Genomic DNA, 21016 nt, shown 5'->3' with positions numbered 1-21016 from the left:
TTTAGGATATGTCATTAGGAAGCACTCTATTAATTACCACTGCTATGCAGATGGCACTCAGCTGTATCTATCTATGAAACCTGTTAACACAAACCAGTTAACCAGTCAAGCGTGTCTAACTGACATAAAGGCCTGGATGACCAGTAACTTTCTACTTTTAAATTCAGAAAAAACAGAAGTTATTGTATTTGGGCCTAAAAACCTCAAATAACTTTTCTAAAATTATAGCTACTTTAGATGGCATAGCCCTGGCCTCTGGCACTACTGTGAAAAACCTTGGAGTTAATTTTTAACCAGGACATGTCCTTTAACTCACATATAAAACAAATCTCTAGAACTGCCTTCTTTCACCTGCGCAACATTTCCAAAATTAGGAACATCCTGTCTCAAAATGATGCGGAAAAACTAGTCCATGCATTTGTTACCTCAAGGCTAGATTACTTAAACTCATTACTATCTGGATGTCCCATTATCGCCATAAAAAACCTCCAGTTAATCCAGAATGCCGCAGCCAGAGTCCTGACAGGAACTAGCAAGAGAGATCATATTTCTCCTATATTAGCTTCTCTTCATTGGGTCCCTGTAAAATACAGAATAGAATTTAAAATCCTTCTTCTCACATACAAATCCCTTCATGATCAAGCTCCTTCATACCTTAAAGACCTCATAGTACCATATTATCCCAATAGACCACTTCACTCTCAGAGTGCAGGTCTACTTGTGGTTCCCAGAGTTTCCAAAAGTAGAATGGAAGGCAGCTCCCATGTCTGGGTTCAGGAGGCAGACACTCTGTACTTTTAAGGCTAGACTTAAAACCTTCCTCTTTGACAAAGCATATAGTAACCCTGAACCATCCCTTAGTTATGCTGCTATAGGCCTAGACTGCCTGAGGACCATAGGTGCACTGAGCTCCCCTACCCTAACCCTAACACTCCCTTCCCTTCTCTTCCTCTCCTCCCCTCCCCCCTCACATGTATATTCCACCATTGCATGTCACTAACCTTGTGCTCTCTCTCCCCTAGTTTGTGCTCTCTCCCTCTCTTTCTCTCTCTCTCTCTCTGTACCTTCTGCAGGTGTCCCCGGTCCTGGAGCTGTATATCGCTGATGTGCAGTTACTGGCCCCACCGGCCTTCAGTGTCTATTTGTTGTTTATTGTTGCTGTACTTTTCTCTTTCCTCTATCCACTCATCCCAACCTGTCGAGGCAGATGGCCGCCCAAACTGAGCTCGGTTCTGCTGGAGGTTTTTTCTTCCGTTAAAGGGAGTTTTTCCTCTCCACTGTCGCCAAGTGCTTGCTCATAAGGGATTTGTTGGGTTTTTTGTTTTTGTAAAGTGCCTTGAGATGATTTGTATTGTGATTTGGCGCTATACAAATAAAATTGAACTGAATTGAATTGAACTGTGGTTCAGGAGGTAGAGCAGGTCATCTGCTAACCAAAGTGTTGGTGTTTCAATCGTCAGGTTTCTTAGTCCACATTCTGAGATGTCCTTGGGCAATACACTGAACCCCAAATTGCTCTTAGTGGCTCTTCCATTGGTATATGAGTGTGTGAAGGATTGCGTGATAGTCAGGATAGCACCTTGCATGGCAGCACTGGCATTGGTGTGTGAGTGAATGGGATTGTGTGTATGAATGGTAAATAGTGTAAAGTGCTTTGAGTGCACATAAGTGTAAAAGTGTAAAAAAGTATTATATAAAACAAATTACTATTTACCATAGCCCCGTACAGCAAAACTACAATTATCATCACTTAGAAAATTAGAAGAATTTAGAACCTTTGGTTGAGTGAGTGAAAAGATCCACAGTGGTCGTTATCCATTCATATCTGTGGCAGCTGCTCTGAACTCCATGATTTTACTGACCAGCAGAAGTGAGGATGTCCTCTTAGGAGGGGCAATAGATGTTGTCTAACGTCATGTGAAGAGAGTTCACGCCTGATCTCAATTTCCATTCAGAGATATCATTGTGTGTGCTCCGGGTAAATGTAAGAAAGATGACCTTCCTCATATTCTTAATTTGCCAATGCGGAATATATACTTAATTTGCCACTGCGGAATATAACCCTAACCTATATATTCCTTTCAGAGTTTCTACATCCCATTAAAAATTATACATCCTTCCCATAGACTCTTTGAAGACTTGATAAAAGGCTGACCTGAAAGTTGTGCCAAACAGGACTTTGTGTCCTGTACCCTTTTGGCAACATATTACATGTTATGTATACCTGAATAGACAAGAGTTCACTCTGCACCATTACAGCACTATTTTCTGTTTCCATATATAAGTGTTCACACCAGTATCTTGAACTGTTGCAAATGTTTTTGCTATTTTGCCAACACAAATGCTCTTTAAAACTGGTTCAAAGTGTGTAATGTGGTGAATTATGAACCGGTGTGATTTAATTACTCCCACAGACATGCAGTTTGGGCTTAGGTTAATTGGTGACTCTAAATTGCCTGTAGGTGTGAATGTGAATGTGAATGTGAGTGCGAGTCTTTGTCTCTAGTTGTCCATCCTGTGACAGACTGGTAATCTGTCAGGGCAAAAGTCAGCTGGGATTGGTCCAGATCCCCATGACCTTGGAAGGATAAGCAGTAGATAATGCATAAATGGCAATCAAGGCAGAGATCACCAATGGGCCCCCCTTTGCTTTGTAAATAAGTAGTAAATCTTTGGCTCATCATGTTCACTCCCTGTAACAAACAGACTTTCTTTGTATAAAAGTTTCATAAACTGACCGATGCATAGCAACAGGCACCCCGTCACTCTCAGATACACTGATGCTGGATTTGTGCTCTAATGTTTGTGTGTGGTTTGTAGGGCAAGTCAAATATTGCATATCATAAAAGTGTCATGATCCGCATTTCTGTGACTTCCTGTTTCTTTTACTTTGAAGGATCATGACAGGAACTGGTTTTTGTTTTATTCTGTTCTCTTTACTTTGCCCCAATTATTGTTTTCACCTGTGTCTTGTTTTGTTCCTTTGGTTTATGTACTCCCTGCTTAGCCACAGTCCCTAGTGTGTGTGACCCAGACCCTCATGCCCTGTTAACCCTGTATTCCTATTCATGTTCCCTGTGTGGTCTGGTGAGTCCCTAGTGTGTGTGACCCAGACCCTCATGCCCTGTTAACCCTGTATTTCCATGTTCATATTTCCCTGTGAGTCTGGTGCATCTCCCTGAGTGTGTGTGACCCAAACCTTCCTGCCTTGTCCCCGGAGTTCATGTTCTGTCTCCCCTGCATCCATGTTTATGTCCTGTCCCCGTAGTTCATGTGCTTTGTTAAGATTCCCGTGTCCTGGTGTTCCCCAGTTTCCTGTGTTCCTGTTTTCTGCTTTTGTGTTCTAATAAAGTCCCTGTTTTCACCTGAGTACCACAGTGGGCGCAATCATTGGTCCGAATTTAGCTAATTATAACCCCGACACATGACAAGAAGACAAACAATTGGCTGGGAAGGACTGGGTGTGGAGGTAAGGGCTGTGAGTAGGGCTGCTCAATTATGGAAAAAATAATCACAATTATTTTGGTCATTATTGAAATCAAGATTATTTTACACCATTACTCGATTACTATTGACTTTGGAAATATGTTGCATGTATTCAACAAAACAATGAATTCTCCTTAAAACAAATAATATGCTATTTATACTCTCCAGCATTGCACTGAAGAGTGTGTATTTAATTGATGACTGTGTAGCGAAGGATGTTGTGGGGGTTGCTTGTTCTTTTTGTTTCTTTATTAGTTTCTCATATGTTGATCCATGTTTAAATTTCAGATGATTAAAAAAATTTGTGGTGTTACCAAGCAGTGCTGATACCACCTCGTAGCAAATCTTGCACATAATATGTTTTTGATTCACGTCCGCTTTTTCAAATTCAAACTGTTCCCAAACAACGGAATTGCTTCTACCTCTTTTGTTGAGCAGAGATTTCTGTGGCTGCTCTCTTTCCTTCATCTTCACTCGTGCTGACTTTTAAATACCACCAGATACCACATACGTGACTTGTTTCGCCAACAGTATAGGCTGAGAGAGTTCTGGCTTCCAGAGGGGCGAAAGTACGCATACGCATCATTAAGAACATAGGCCAGAATAACTTGAAAAACGAAATAATCATTTTTTCTCGATTACATAGTTTTTGTGATTGTTGAGACCTAAAATCGAAAATGAAATTCGATTAATTCCACAGCCCTAGCTGTGAGGGTGCACCATCTGGTGCGTGTGCACGTGTGTGTGGGTAAATGTGTGGCTGTATGGTATAGCTGAGTTTATGCCTATTAGAAAAGTGACCAGCAGCAACCAACAGCAGAAGCAGAGCCTAATGAGTCTTGCTTGGCAACCACCTTCCACTGTAGAAAAATTGGTAGCAGGAGAGGGCGACTGGAAAGTGCTGGAAGAGACAAACTGTGAGGCAGAAACAGCCCCAAGTGGGTTCTGCCTGTTGGCAGCCACCTGTGGATACTATTCTCATGGGAGGAACTGGAGCAAGACAGTCTGAGCTGTTTCGGAAGTCACTAGCTGGAGAAGAAGCTGTCTAATGAAAACATAAAAGTTAAACTGGAAAACAGGAAAAACACCACATTGGGTGTTATCGGTGACAGAGAGGGGCAATGTGGTATGTGTTCAGCCATGATGAGCAGCCTGTTGGCCTTCAAGGCCAGACCTATTTTATCACACTGTTGCACTTCTAATCTCTGCACATCACACAAAAATGCTACTCTGCTACATTGACATTTTCTGCTGTGGCAAGATCAGAAGTGTCACAGCATCTGCTGGAGTATGAAGATTACTTTGAACAAAATATACTGGGCAACACATCCTGCACGAAAGCAAACATCTGATGTCTCAAGTGAATGGCAAATAAATTCAGCATTACAAAATATAATATAGCTTAAACTCAACCTCAGTACCTGACACTAAATCACTGGTGTTCAGTTGTCAAATGTCAAGAAGAAAGAGCCTATAGAAATGTATACTCCAGGTGTGCAGGATTGTTTGCCTATAAGTTCATTATACCGAATATCACAACATCACGACTTCATTATGTTGACCCTAAAATAATAAATGTCCTTGTTTACGTCCTTAGAAATAACCCTGATGACCTCACTCTGACAATGGTTTACTGTGGCCTGACAAACCCTACTATGAGGAGTGTAAAACTGGAACCTGTGATTGAGCACCCAAGGCTATTGTGGGCATGTGCAGATAAATGCCAATAGACTGACAAACTAAGGAATATGATCAGTGTGAGGGGGTGGCTCTCTAAGGAGTCTCCCTTTTCCCACTCTCTCTGAAAGTTGCAGGTAGGGTGAGCCTCACAGCTGTATTTAAATAGATGAGTGTGAGACCTAGGACAGTGTTTCCAAACCCTACCTTATACACCCCCACATCCCCTCACCCTCCCCACCTTCCCCCTTCCTCACTCTGCTGCCCAGCATTTTTGTAACGCTTCCAGTGCCTCTGAGGACCTCATGGCACCCAGCCAAATAAGGCTGCTACTCTGTATGTGTAAGTGAGATATTGACTTGCCCAGCAACTCACACTGACACGTCAAGTGAAAGAGACTAAATAAATATAGTCTATCAGCTGAAAGGCTAACTGTTTGATCTCTCCGCTGTCAGCATGTGCCTCCAGATTTGAGGACCTGGCCAATATCACCAGTTGCATGAATAGGGAATCAATTCTACCCTCTTTCTTCCCTGTGTGTTGACCCAGTATTATTTATATCCTGTAAATGTTTTCCTGACTGCATTTGGCATTGGGCCTGATCTATTCATATTTAAGGTATTTATACAAGCGGTAGGGCCAAGGATAACATTTAACACAAAATACACCTCAGGGCCATACAAAATGCCATGCTAATTTGTTTTTGCTTCAGTTCATGTGCATCATTTATGATGTGAATGGGAGAACCATATTGTATTGAGTGAATGGCTCTGCTGCTGTTTATTTTGTTTCTACATGCATGTCTTTTTTCTGATGTTCCTTTGATCTGAGAAGCAGAAATTCACCTTCTCAACATGGGAGGACAAAGGTCAACGTCAGCTCCACTGAAGATGGTGGATTCAGCACAGAGGCTTTTGACAGAGAAGTGCATCCACACTTTCTGCACTGAGGATCATCACACAAATGACTTCCTTTTCAAATCCAATAGCAAAGTGTATGTTGTAAGGGAAGAAATACAGCTCATGGTTTTAGCAAAGCATTGCACCTCATCCACACATGCTTCTGACTGGCTGCTCACACCTGATCTACAGTGGGTACGGAAAGTATTCAGACCCCTTTAAATTTTTCACTCTTTGTGTCATTGCAGCCATTTGCCAAAATCAAAAAAGTTCATTTTATTTCTCATTAATGTACACTCAGCACCCCATCTTGACAGAAAAAAAACTGAAATGTAGAAATGTTTGCAAATTTATTAAAAAAGAAAAACTGAAATATCACATGGTCATAAGTATTCAGACCCTGTGCTCAGTATTGAGTAGAAGCACCCTTTTGAGCTAGTACAGCCATGAGTCTTCTTGGAAATGATGCAACAAGTTTTTCACACCTGGATTTGGGGATCCTCTGCCATTCTTCCTTGCAGATCCTCTCCAGTTCTGTCAGGTTGGATGGTGAACGTTGGTGGACAGCCATTTTCAGGTCTCTCCAGAGATGCTCAATTGGGTTTAGGTCAGGGCTCTGGCTGGGCCAGTCAAGAATGGTCACAGAGTTGTTCCGAAGCCACTCCTTTGTTATTTTAGCTGTATGCTTAGGGTCATTGTCCTGTTGAAAGGTGAACCTTCGGCCCAGTCTGAGGTCCTGAGCACTCTGGAAGAGGTTTTCTTCCAGGATATATCTGTAGTTGGCCGAATTCATCCTTCCTTCAATTGCAACCAGTCGTCCTGTCCCTGCAGCTGAAAAACACCCCCACAACATGATGCACCCACCACCATGTTTCACTGTAGGGACTGTATTGGGCAGAAGATGAGCAGTGCCTGGTTTTCTCCACACATACCACTTAGAATTAACGGCAAAAAGTTCAATCTTGGTCTCATCAGACCAGAGAATCTTATTTCTCATGGTCTGGGAGTCCTTCATGTGTTTTTTGGCAAACTCTATGCGGGCTTTCATGTGTCTTGCACTGTGGAGAGGCTTCCATCGGGCCACTCTGCCATAAAGCCCTGACTGGTGGAGGGCTGCAGTGATAGTTGACTTTGTGGAACTTTCTCCCATCTCCCTACTGCATCTCTGGAGCTCAGCCACAGTGATCTTTGGGTTCTTCTTTACCCCTCTCACCAAGGCTCTTCTCCCATGATTGCTCAGTTTGGCTAGACGGCCAGGTCTAGGAAGAGTTCTGGTCGTCCCAAACTTTTTCCATTTGAGGATTATGGAGGCCACTGTGCTCTTAGGAACCTTGAGTGCTGCAGAAATTATTTTGTAACCTTGGCCAGATCTGTGCCTTGCCACAATTCTGTCTCTGAGCTCCTTGGGCAGTTCCTTCGACCTCATGATTCTCATTTGCTCTGACATGCACTGTAAGCTGTAAGCTGTAAGGTCTTATATAGACAGGTGTGTGCCTTTCCTAATCGAGTCCAATCAGTTTAATTAAACACAGCTGGACTCCAATGAAGGAGCAGAACCATCTCAAGGAGGATCAGAAGAAATGGACAGCATGTGAGTTAAATATGAGTGTCACTGCAAAGGGTCTGAATACTTATGACCATGTGATATTTCAGTTTTTCTTTTTTAATAAATTTGCAAAAATTTCTACATTTCTGTTTTTTTCTGTCAAGATGGGGTGCTGAGTGTACATTAATGAGAAATAAAATGAACTTTTTGATTTTGGCAAATGGCTGCAATGACACAAAGAGTGAAAAATTTAAAGGGGTCTGAATACTTTCCGTACCCACTGTAGGTAATCCATAGTGAATAGGGTAGGGAAAGTTGAAAAACAAGCAGGGCAGTGGCCCTCGAGAACTGGAGTTGACATGAACTGTCACCATCTGTTAAATCATTTGAGGTATCAGCATGCATTTTACTTCCTTTAGCCTGGACATAATTGTGCAAAACTCCACTATATTACAAACAAACTCCTGTAACATCGTTTTAATGATCTTCACTATAAGGGGACACCAATGAATAAAGGCATACTGCACCAATTTTACACATAAAGTAAATTTTCCAAATTATTGTTGAATTCCACATAACAGTTCAATATTCAAAACAATAGGAAGAAGAAAAGAAATGTTCCACTACAACCTCTGGAAGAAGGAAAAAGCAAATTGTGTTAAAGTTGGCAAGAAATATTGTTTAGGTAACTTGGGTTGACTTTATATAATATGATGTTGAAAAGTCATAACACCAGGAGCCTTCCTTAAATTTAGTTGGAGGACAAATTCGGTGTCATTGTGGTCTGTGTGCAACTGGTCACAATACAGCATACTCAGAAAATCAACTTTTCTTTGCCAGTAATTACTGTCATGATGCCGCTATTCTGACATCTATATATTATCTTCTTGCAAATGTTTGCGAGGTTTGCTGTCTACATGTTTTTGGATTTTGTCCTTGCTGTTTTGTTGCCACTTCCTATTACTTCAGACAACATTACTGAATGTAAGACACTTTTTTATTAAGGGCTATGCAACAGGCTTTGTATTAGAATATTTCTCAATTCCTTCAATATGTGTGTAAGGTAAGTGTTATTGATGTGATTGCTTGATTTTATTGGCACTTTGATCTGTGTTTTTAATTAGCATTTAATTCCATTTGTTGACAAAAATGTGATACATTTCATCATGGTAGTAGTGATAGTAGCTCCAAAAGATCCCAGGAACATCTGAACTTGTACACAAACACACACACTCTGTCTGTGGTCAGTGTATTAGCTGCACATAAGTGAAACAAAATTTGTTTAATCCTCCTTCATCAAGGTCATTATGTCGCAACCCAATAAGACTACTTTGCCCTGGGTCCTCCTTACTGATTATTCTGGCCATGATCAAGGTAACTGTGCTCCCATTACACAGCCCAGCCCTCGCCTATATGTAGGTGATGTCAAAGTGATGTCACTGAACAAATGTGAGTTTTAAAGTAGTTAAGGTTCAGCAGCAGGATTATATTGTGCTCTGCTGAAGGCCCTGCACTCTGCTGCACAGGAGAAGCTGCTGATGTCTTAAACCTAGAGTCCAATTCCAATCCCCATCTCCATCTGGCTCCTACATTCATCCAGCTGTGCATGATGGGATGGATTTTCACAGTCGCAAACACGCCACGCACTAAAGCCATTTAGGACTTTTATACTTCATATTCCAGAAACATCAGTGATGTGCATATGTGCGTGCACACACACTTTGCTCAGGTCAACAAACTCGCAGAAACAAACACACAAAACCTATACTTACTCTCCGATGGGTAAAGGGGTTGCATGTCGATCTTGTGCACCTCCTTGGCATAATACTCCTCCTCACTCCTCTGCCGCTCGCACGTGGCCGCCCGATCGTTCGCCTTCTCCTGAAGGAGGTCTCGGGTGCTGTTGTAAATGGCGACAATGTCCCGGGACACCTCCTCAGGTTCCGGGAAGTTCTCAGGTGGGCTGGTGAGCTTCAGCTTGCTCAAGATCTGGCCTCGGATTGCTTCTATGCGTTTTTTCTTGAACTGATACATGTCCAGCGTGCTGCATGTGGACAAACTCAGTGCCACGGTGGCTAAATCCAATGTGAGGAGAAGACTGACAATACACAGGTTCATCTTCTCCTCCAATGTCTTCCAAAAAATAAAAAAAATAATAAAAAAAATTCACTGAGGCAATTTAAATATCGCCAAGCAGATTTGTGGCAAAAATCAGACTGCAATGCATTTAAGCATAGGAGCCAAGATGCCCCGACCTGTTATTTAAAAATTGTATGGTTCTGATTCCCCAGTTTCAGTACAGAGTACCTGAAAATCCATTCAACTGTGAACACACAAAGAGACCCGTTATTCGAGGAGATTTTCCTGAAGGTGAACTCAGGGAGAGTGCGTAAAGATGCAGCTCAGTGTTGGCAGAACTGGACATGCAACCATCAAATAGATTCGAAATATTTGGATGAAAACAAAGGAGGGGTTATCGTCGGAGGGTCGCACAGTCCTCTAGCCTGCGGAACTGAGCACACCTTCACGTATCGCTACTCTAAACCTACTTCACCGAACAACCAGTGCCTCGATGTGATTCATATCTGCTTATTCTACAGGCAGCTCACAACTTCAAAACTAAAACACGGCCCTAGTGTTATGTGGACGCAAGGTGCGAACTTTTCCAGTTGCCTGTTGCGTTAAGTCGACATCAAAGGTCTACACAATGTTGCGATTTCAGGATGAAAAAGTTTTCCTTTAACTCGACAGAAAAAAAGTAAGGTCGGACTTGCCTTCGGTACTATTGAAGAGCGCTTTACGCTTCTCCCCTCACCCCATCTAGTTAGGGAACGGCTCTTCTTTTACGCGTGCCAAGCAGACAGTAGTAACTGCTTACAAGAGATTTATAAGAGAGTAAATTACCACGTGCCTCCCCCTCCACCTGCATCAAACCGTGGATGTGGCCATCACTGTAGGGACAGGGTATTCCTTCAAATTCACGGTGCAAGACGATTTATTGTAAATAGAAGTGCTCGCTGTGCCCATTGGCGCTGCAACGGCTAATGGCCCATTGGCCCACGGTGCGTCGCGGCTCAGGGTCCTAAAGCCAGTTAGGGCCAGGCTTCGAAAGCATTTCTCCCTCCTGATACTGTTTAAACTCTAATTATTGTATAATAAAAATGATCGTTCGTTGTTTTTGTGTGTTGAATGTGTATTCTGTTACAGGTTTGTTATAAGTGGAAAAGTGCAGTTTAATTACGCTGTCACTGTAAGTGTGAATGAGTTAACTTCACAACAGCTGATGTAAAGAAAATGTATTTAGTCAGCCAATATTGCTAACGAGATGAACAAAACATTCAACACAGCATCCATCATATAAACGTTAAAGGACACAAAATATTAAGTCAACTGCCTCACAGTTATATGCCTCTACAAGCCAGTCAAGTGGTAGTTTTTAATAAACAAAGATGGTGTAGGCTACTTTTCAATTCAATTCAGTTTTATTTGTATAGCGCCAAATCACAATACAATACAATCATCTCAAGGTACTTTACAAAAAACAAAAAACCCAAATCCCTTATGAGCAAGCACTTTGTGATAGTGGAGAGGAAAAACTCCCTTTAACAGAAGAAACCTACTGCAGAACTGGTTGGGGTGAGTGGATAGAGGAGAGAGAAAAGAACAACAATAAACAACAAATAGACACTTCAGGTTGGTGGGGCATCAGCAATATACAGCTCCAGGACCAGGGACACCTGCAGAAGGTACAGAGAGAGAGGGAGAGAGCACAAAGTTAGTGACATTTAACGGTGGATATACATGTGAGGGGGGAGGAGAGGAGAGTAGAAGAGGGGAAGGGAGGGTTAGGGTAGGATAGGGGAGCTCAGTGCACCGATGGAGAGTCCTCGGGCAGTCTAGGCCTATAGCAATATAACTAAGGCATGGTGAACCAATCCTAACTATAAGCTTTGTCAAAAAAGGAAGGTTTTAAGTCTAGCCTTAAAAATACAGAGCGTGTCTGCCTCCTGAACCCAGAATGGGAGATGGTTCCACAGTACAGAAGCTTGATAGCTAAAGGTTCTGCCTCCCATTCTACTTTTGGAAACTCTGGGAACCACAAGTAGACCTGCACTCTGAGAGCAAAGTGCTCTATTGGGATAATATGGTACTATGAGGTCTTTGAGGTATGAAGGAGCTTGATCATGAAGGGATTTGTATGTGAGGAGAAAGATTTTAAATTCTATTCTGGATTTTACAGGGAGCCAATGAAGAGAAGCTAATATAGGAGAAATATGATCTCTCCTGCTAGTTCCTGTCAGGACTCTGGCTGCAGCATTCTGGATTAACTGGAGGCTTTTTATGGAGTTACTGGGATATCCAGATAGTAATGAGTTACAGTAATCTAGCCTTGAGGTAACAAATGCATGGACTAGTTTTTCCGCATCATTTTGAGACAGGATGTTCCTAATGTTGGCAATATATACGTTACTTTTTAGTTTTTAAGTAAAAATTTTTTAAAAAGTTGTAAAATTAGATTTAAAATTGTGGTCACAATTTCCCCATCTGTTCCTGAGTTATGACACTAAATAATGGCCAATTAAAGGCGGAAAACATCACACTTAAAAGAATTGTGTTTTTAATGGTTGGGGAATTGTGTCTTATATGGAACCCAAAGAATATATTTGGACATGCTGAGCTGACAACAACCGTGTGTTCAGGTGGCCTCTTCACAGGGCTGTTAATGAGCTGATTGGCACCCAACTCGGGCAAGAAGGCTAGACTCATCATTTTATCATATTAGACACAATGTGGTCATGAATGAGTTGTGTCCACAAATGTGTTGCCACACAGTGTAAAGAAAATGCAGGTCCTTTGCACTGTAGTCTCCTGGAAAGTCTCTGAACATCTCTTTAGGGTTGAGAGGTGTCACTCAAGTCATGTCCTGAAAGTAAAATAGAAACTTCAATGTTTCTATATTGTTTAAAGTTACAAAATATAACCAAATCTAATGTCAGGAGGAACGGTTATTGGTTGTAGGCTGGATAATCTATAGAGGGGGTAATGCAAAACTGGCCTCTGAGCTGCCCCCACACAACTTTGTCCCACACGAACATTTGTAATGACTGTCTCAGTTATGGGTAAATCAGAAAGTGCCCTAGAGAACCTCTAAGTGACAGTCTGGAATGAAGTGCCCTCACAAACGATTTTTTAGTGAAAGATGATGGTGAATGCACCATTTGTCTGTCTGACCACTGACCAATCTGACTACTGGAAAAAGGTCAAATTCTCAGTAACTTATTACAGGATGCTGACAAGGACAACAGGGTTGAGAATAAAATGACAATGAAGAGCAGTAGATATTGATAGTTCAAATAATTTTGCTGTTCAAGGCTTTCCATTGGATCATTCTGGTTTTAAGACAGAACTTCTAACAAATGCACAGAGTTCAATCTTTAATATCGGGATGAAAGCTCATTAGTTGTAGTAAATGTTGGAACAGAATCAACTCTCCCAGTGAGAACCACGATTACCTGTGTACAAGAATAGCTTATTGGACATGATATAATTGGACAACACTATATGTAGGTTTGACCTGTTAATTTTAGAATATGCATGACAGTGGCAAATCAGTGAAGTTCATCAATCAGGATGTGTACTCTGTTCACCTGTTGGCTGGCTGGATGGTGTAAGATGTTAGCATGTGCTCCTCCATCCTTGTCTTTTCTGCACACTCCCACGAAATCCAGCTGTGTGCCAGCTTGACTTATGTTCTTAAAAAAAAAAAAAAAAGCCTCTTTTTCATTATTTTCCGTGATTTAGTGCCGGCCCTCCATGCTCTACCTGACCAAAGCTAGATATGCATCAGTCCTGACAGCCACTCTCTGCCCCTTGAAACCAGATGGTGTCATTAAATCAGTACCCACACAGACAGATGTGAAACAAGGCAAAATTAGTTTTTGGGAGTGTCTCTCAGGCTGAATGTCTCTTAGCACCTGCTCCACATGATGATGTACCTTTTTGTATCTGGCCATGATTTATATTATGATACAACTGATATTAACAAGGCCAGCAACCCAGGGGGAAAAATGAGCCACAGGTCCCCTGAGGCCTCTTTAACACACACACTTCCCTAAATCATACTGCTCAGAGTTCCAGAAATGAACCAGGACCCCTATCAATTTTTAACACGGAAGTCTGCGCAACTTATAATTTCCTCTTCTTCTTTCAAAACAAGCACCCCACCTGTGACACAAACATGAGCATGAAAAGGCTACAGACAGTTGACACATTAAAAACCCAAATGCTTGAACCTTATAGTGAGGGAAAGAGCTATATGGCCTAACACCTCACTAAGACACTTGATGTTATTTTCTTTTGTTTGTTACCTGTCTGTATGTATGACTTTATAAATTCACATGGAATTTGTAAGTTATTTGTGGAACTATGCTGCCACCACTTCTCTTCCTAAATTGTTTTTCTTGCAGTTTTCTTGCTCATAAGGGATTTGTTGGGTTTTGTAAAGTGCCTTGAAATAACTGAATTGTGATTTGGCGCTATACAAATAAAACTGAATGGAACTGAATTCTTGCAGTTTCCCTCTGACTGGCATGCCCACACATTTCATCTGTTGTCATTGTCAGTTTATCACAGGGCTGTCATGTAAAGACAAACACTCAAGCTCACATTCACACCTACGGGCAATGTGGAGTCACTAATTAACCCAGGGGTTCCAAGCATTTTCTGCATGTTCCACATTCAATGAGCCCCATAGTATTGCTTTGCGATAAGGATTCATTGTGACGCATACAGCCTGGCGCACTGTGGCATCATTCCCCTATGTTGATAACCCCATATGCAAATATTTCCACTGATATATGGCTGGCCAGGGATACAGGAAACTCAGAATTAAAACAAGTCGTCAAGAGTAGAGTCAAGAAGTGTCTGAGCATCACCAGATCACGGTAAAGAGATAACATACCAGCTGCAGCACATGGTCCTCTGCAAAAAAAATAAATCTTTAGGTTCTATATTTGATGTGACAACTTTAGTTTACATGAGCAGTCCACTATATGCAGGATGGAAATCCTCCAGAAAAAGTATTCATATAATAATGTGTTCATGTTTTGCATTCCATGTACTATCATATTAAAATCAACTCACTTTAAATAATCAAACCAACAATTACCGTCTGCTAGCAAACTATTAAAAACACATCAGTGTGGCACTGGCTGCCATGTTCCTTGCTTACCATGAACACACAAATTGTAGTTTATTTATACCCAGTCCCACATACTGTTCTGCCAAACTCTGCACTGTTTCATCCTGTTTAACAAAACCTACAGTGAACTGCTGTTCGAAAAAAATGACTGGACCTTGTGGATGCAGAGCATTGTAGGTCAAAAACAAATGTGCTATTATTTAACCTGAGCAGTACAAAACATGTCTTTTTACAGAGTTCACACCATTACAGGTCATAAAATCATCAAACAGTTTATAGACTAAATGTCAGCAAACTGATGCCAACTACACATGGTGAGCAGCTTCTTTAACTTCCTCCACTATCAATACCTTTGTTGCATGCTGTTGCAACATGTTCTTTTCACTTATAGTGCATAATGGCTTGCAGTCACTAGAGTAACCCTTCCATGTACAATATATTCACCAACTTATGTCATAATGTGACAAACTACTTGAAGGTTGTTGTCCTGTGTGTTTAAAGTGTAAAGAACAGATTTACAGATATTACCCATCTTTTCTCAGTTCATTAACTGAGGCTGCCCATAAATTCATTTGCAGATGCCAACATATGAAACTTTTCTCTGCAGGTCAGGGTTTCTGTTCCTGTTTCCCAGACTGTCCTTTAAAGCACTGCAGCCTGCGCTACACAGTCCGTTCAGTCATTATGGATGCTGTCAATCAGAATCACTTTCCTCCACCCCCCGTCCTGTGGGTGCATCAACATCCTCTCTGTCACTGTCTTTGTCCCAGTCTTTCATGGTGGTTCCCATCATGAAGTCTTCTCTGAGGACACTCCAGGCAGGTTTCTCTTCTGCTGCAACAGCCTGCACACACACATATATGGACACCAAGTAACACCACAGCACACGCTCCCACCTACATGTACTGTGCACAGGTTCGCAGATAGTGTCTAGCTCTGCTCCATGTCATGAGACAACAGTGACACCAAGTGAGTATTCACTGAAATCACAGGTCTACAGTCAGAGAAGGTCAAATTGTGATATTCCGATAGTGAGAGTTTGCCAATGGTAAATTCAGTTTTTTCTCTCTCTGGTTGCTAAACATGAGTTACTAACACAGTGAAGCTGCAGGCCCATAGTGGACTATTTATCATCTGCATACATTAATATAAAATATAAACTTAAATATATTAAAATTTCATTCATAATTCATTTTATGTTATCTCACAGGAATACACAATTACATCTCTACAGTAAAGTAGTGAATGGGTGTTTCCAGCAGTACTATTCTCAGAAATGTATCCAATAAGCGTATCATCATGAAGCAGTACAGATTGAACAAAAGACATGACAACTCACAATGTTCTTTTCAGTTCTGTCAGTGTCTCCCTCTGTCCTCCTCAGTACACTGATGAAATCTTTTTTGGAGACAGAAGAAAGAATTTTGGCCTTCTTCCTATCTGAGCCACCTACTTTCTTCACCCTGTCATCCACTGTTTTCTGGTGTTTCCTCACAGCATTGAATAGCTGCACCACCCCTCTGAGCAGAAAAATGCGACATAATCAGGAAAAACACTTGGTTCAGACAATGTTAAACTAAAACCTCATGGAGAACAGAGTAGAAACCTGGTAGCAATTCTCTGTAGAGCTCTTTCAGTCTCACGGTCCTTCACTATGTCAGGTTTCTCCCTGCACATGATCTCCCATGCACGTCTCTTGTCAGCCTGTTAAACATAGGCACATATAGATCCTCACATACAGTTCCGTTCATGTACTCATATATATTTCTGCATTGTTTTGGCATTTAAAAAGGCTCAAAATTTACACATCTGTTCTTCCAACTGTCTGCTTTGTAAACAAAGCGCTTCCAATGCACATGTGAACCAAGTGTCTGACACAGACACAAAAACAAGTCTTGCATATGCTTCACTTGACATACTGCTTGATGCACACACTATGCTTGCAGTATAGACAAGTAAGCACTGCTACACTGAACATGTAGCAGTGCAATGCACAACATTAAAACATGGCTGAAATGCTTGTGATTCTGATACCTGATGCATGCTGGAAAAAATAATTCATCAAAATTTAACATGATGAAGTGATGTGACAAAAAAAAAAAATTAAGGCCCCTTTGATCTGAATTTAAATAAATGTTTTACTATTGAGATGTTTTATAAGTAAAAGTCTATTTAGGATTTTTGAGGACCACATTTACCCTGATTATAGCTAGGAATGAGAATCAAGACCCAGTTCGTTTAGTTCCAAATTTTCCAATCAGTCTGAATCATGTGCTTCGTTGCTTATCAAGTCCTCTTATAAATGTTGACATGTTTTTCTGACAGTTGTGCACCTGTCAGTACCTCAACATTTTCAAAGCACCTGCAACATGTTGAACATGAACATGACATGTTGAAATCTTTTTATATGACAAATGCATGAATGCTTCCAAGCCAAACAGCACATCCATTAGGGACGGTAAATGTTCTGTGTCAACAACATTAGAGCCATGCAGTAGGCTTAGCAGATCTTTAATGGACTAAAAAATAAAAAAAAATAAAAAATATCAAGTTTTACACAAATATTCTCTCATTTCATGGTGATTTAAGAAGAGTGTCACTACACATAGCTCCAATGCTGTGCTTACCAAAGCGTGGCATGTGCAGCATGTAGTGTCCTGCACCACATTTGTGTCTATATGGGCATGTTCACCCGTGCACTAGAAACACTTTATTCACAAAAAGCACACAGGAGGAGGAGGAACACATGGGACAATGGAAAACTATGTCCTCAACCAGCAAGAGTACAACAATATTGTAAGTCGTGGGTGGAGGGATGGGTGTTAGGTGGCATTTTCAAATGCAGAGAAAAAAAAAAGTTTTCTGTCTTGTGCAGAATTGCCTAAAATCCACGATAAAACTAATAAACAAACCATTAAAAAATACACACTTTAAAAGAGCTAAGTTTATTTTGATTGATATAACAAATGATAGGTTGTATTTTAACTGTATTTACTGGATGTATTTTTCCTATGTTGGTGGAAACCTGTGGAATACTGCATTCAGAATAAGAGGTGATAAAACAGCTGTGATGATGCCAACAGCCTTTGTAGTTGACTCTAGTGATGTTTTTTTTTTTTTTTTTACACAGAAAACTGATCAGGAATCGATAAGGAATCAAACTGATAACAGAATCAATAATGGTACTGGTATCAATAAAATCTTATCTATTCCCATTCCTAACCATACACTTGTGGAAAAAAAATGTTGGTACCCTTGCATGAAGAAAGAAAAACCCACAAAAAACTAATGAAAATGGCCTGGACAAAAATGATGGTACCCTTAACTTAAGATTTTGTTGCACAACCCTTTGAGTACAGCTACACATAGCTGCACTGTTAAATATTAGGAGAAATATATTATGGCAACTGTTCCACCAGTTCTAAAAGGACATTATAAGGGAAGAATCTTCAGCCCTTTAAAAGCAAGAAGAGAAGTGCCTCAGCTTTAACACCGGCTGGTCTTGAATCACTTGTATGCCCAAATTACTGTAGGTCTCAGATTCAGACGAGATGATATCAGTCATTTACATCAACAGCATTGTGAAATCAGGTTAAATGGATGTCACATATTCAGGACATCATTATTACCTGTTTCTTCTTTTCCAGTTGTTCCTGCTTTTCTCTCTTTTTCGTCTTGTCCAGCTCTTTGTTCTTCACCAAGATGCTACTTTTGCTCTCAGGGGTCTGCTTCCCCAGAATCTTTGCCATGGCCTCCGCCCATCCAGCATTGACGTTGTTGTCATATGCCTCCTTATCTTCACCCTCCTCTCCATCGCCACCACTGTCACTTTGTCCTCCATCATCTGATATTTCAACACTGCTTCCACCTTCAAAATCCCTCTCGTCACTGTTGTCCTCAAACAGAGGGTCCATGCTATCCCCTGAGTCACACAAATACTAGTGATTAGATAGTCAGTGGGCTGCTACTTACAATTACTTTTAATGGTTCTTATGTCAAAGTCAAATTCTCAATAAATAGATAAAAAGCAATTAAAGATTAAGGAGACAAATTCAACATGTTTGTTAGATCAAAGGGATACATGCTATGTGTTATGGGTGAACCCCATTGAATGTAATGTTTGCAACATAACTCAACAAAATACCTTTTAATTTGAATTTCCCTCCCACAGTCCAAAAACATGTATGTCACGTTGATTGGTTAATCTAAATTGCCCACAGGAGTGAATGCGAGTTTGTGCGTTTACTGCAACTTCTGATTTCTGCACTGCGCACATGTGTCTGGGACTAAAATGGGTCACTTCACGAATAGAAGTAAATCAAGGTCTGTTTGCAGCTGGACAAATTTACAAACGATTTCCCGAGTTGGTTATCAAATTAAACAGTGCAACTATGTATGCAGTTATTTGCCTTTGTAGGGACCACATTCATGAGGTTGGCACCCCATGTCATCAGGACAAGAATGATACTATATACGTTTGTTTGGTCACAAAGATGTTTTGTGCACAAACACAATTTTTGAGAAATATCAAAATTTAAGTTCAGGACTTTTCAAACTGCTCTGGAAATTCTGACGTGGCCTTATGTACGTGAGAACATAACTTTTCCTACATCAGCTTTAGCTGTTCCACTCAAGTCAAGAAGGTAAGTTACCTTCAAAAGGTAACAGTTCCACATTTGTGTCCCGAGGATATAAATGATAAAACAAATTACTTTTAGTCAAATTTAACATAGCCCCTTAGAGAACAAATGTATTGAACTGGAAGCCACATTGATATTAACCCCTTCAATAAAGGAAAAATACCTTTTTCCATACGTTATCTGTAACGTTATATATATAAAAAAAAACATGCTGTCCTCACCTAAGACGGAACAGGCTAACAACAACAGCGATTATGCTACGATAGCTGAGGAGCATATATTAACGTCTATAAAAGACTACAGCAAAAATATAGCAGCTAGCTAAATTCCGCGTCGTTTATTTGTGAGATTAAAATTCGCGGAAACCACATTGGGCCCAAGCCAAAACAAACTCACCATAGAACTGCACACGTGTTTTCATCGGTGTAGCCATCGGGGAGTTACACTGAAATGGTACCGTACAGTAAAAGTACCAAACAGCGAAAGTTCCTCTTCTTCCTCTTAAAGTAAAGTAAATATAACGGAGCCATGGGGTGTCTAAAATAAAAGAACATAAAATAATAAATTAAAATAAACTATAGTGACAGTTTTTACAGCCCTATTTATAGTGCAATATTTAATGGTCTGCAGGTAAGGTTTTCATTCTTTATAAAAAACAGGAAAAAAGTTTTTGTTTGCAAATTTACATGTATGAATGTGATACTTCGCTAAGAGCAGCATAAGGTTGACAATGCAAGCTTGTTTCACATTTTCCTTGTAAGGGTATAAGAATCTGAACAACACATATTCATATGATAAATCAAAATCAGCTACTATCTTACTGTTAATAAAATAATACAGCTCTTGCCATAGGCTGTTTAGTATAACAACAATGTCAATGTTATTTTCATTTTGTTTTAAGAAAAATAACAATAAAATCTACGTATAATTTCAAATAGTACCTTATTAATTTTATTTCTAAAAAGAAATTTATGGGGCATCATCCAAACCTTTTGTCATGGAATGTTACTAAGGGAGTTACTCCAGCAAAAAGTGACATGAGGAAAATAAATGACTTATTGCTGTAATACGAAGTGTATAGCACTATTATTCTTTGCGGATGGTAAAAAAGAGGTTTTACCACAAGAAGTTTCAGCCGGATTTAATAAAGATAAATTAGAGGGATAAGGTACATTTTGTATATATAATATAACAACACCACTGGTAATGGCTCTCATCACAATTTTATATTCTGTAATTAATAAAAAATGAAATGAGAATTTAATCCATCAGGTAGCCTTCTGAGTTAATCACCTGACCTATCACAACAATATCTTTTTTCAAACTATTTTTTAAAAAATCTCACTTAAGTTGACATTCCTCCATAATGTGCTTCCATATCATCATTATTATTTTGGTGGTGGGAGTACATGGTTGTGTAGCGCGTGTATGTTTTATTGTTTCTCTTCCTCTGTTCCAGTGGAGATCATTGGCAAGAGGTGCAACTGTGTGGCTGATTAGACACATCTGTTTCTGGTTGTCTCATCAGGCCAGATACTTACAACCCTTCCTCGCATCCCCTGTTAAT

At 40.4% G+C, this 21016-nt stretch overlaps 2 protein-coding genes across 3 annotated transcripts in view; both read right to left on the bottom strand.

Moving 5' to 3' along the window:
• Positions 1-10584, bottom strand: part of tgfb2 (transforming growth factor, beta 2) — a 70414-nt gene extending 59830 nt beyond the window's left edge. Inside the window, exon 1 of the mRNA XM_026294374.1 lies at positions 9381-10584. Coding sequence (XP_026150159.1) covers positions 9381-9726 — 346 coding nt within the window. The 5' untranslated portion in view covers positions 9727-10584. The remainder of the gene's footprint in view (positions 1-9380) is intronic.
• Positions 10585-14616: 4032 nt separating this feature from the next.
• rrp15 (ribosomal RNA processing 15 homolog) lies at positions 14617-19975 on the bottom strand. 2 transcript variants are annotated; one of them, XM_026294278.1, is made up of 5 exons: positions 19846-19975; positions 18439-18731; positions 16416-16513; positions 16149-16329; positions 14617-15653 (listed from the first exon to the last, which is right to left on the bottom strand). In XM_026294278.1, the coding sequence occupies exons 1-5, from the start codon at positions 19880-19882 to the stop codon at positions 15504-15506; spliced, it is 759 nt and encodes a 252-aa protein (XP_026150063.1). In that variant the 5' UTR covers positions 19883-19975; the 3' UTR covers positions 14617-15503. The 2 variants fall into 2 exon arrangements, with proteins under 2 accessions (XP_026150063.1, XP_026150064.1); XM_026294279.1 differs by lacking the exon at positions 19846-19975 and adding an exon at positions 19671-19808.
• Between the last annotated feature and the right edge of the window lie 1041 nt (positions 19976-21016).

Source organism: Mastacembelus armatus, chromosome 16, assembly GCF_900324485.2.
Source record: "Mastacembelus armatus chromosome 16, fMasArm1.2, whole genome shotgun sequence".
In the NCBI taxonomy this organism is placed as follows: domain Eukaryota; kingdom Metazoa; phylum Chordata; class Actinopteri; order Synbranchiformes; family Mastacembelidae; genus Mastacembelus; species Mastacembelus armatus.
Note: the sequence above shows the minus strand (reverse complement) of the source record. Positions and strands in the feature narration are given on the sequence as shown.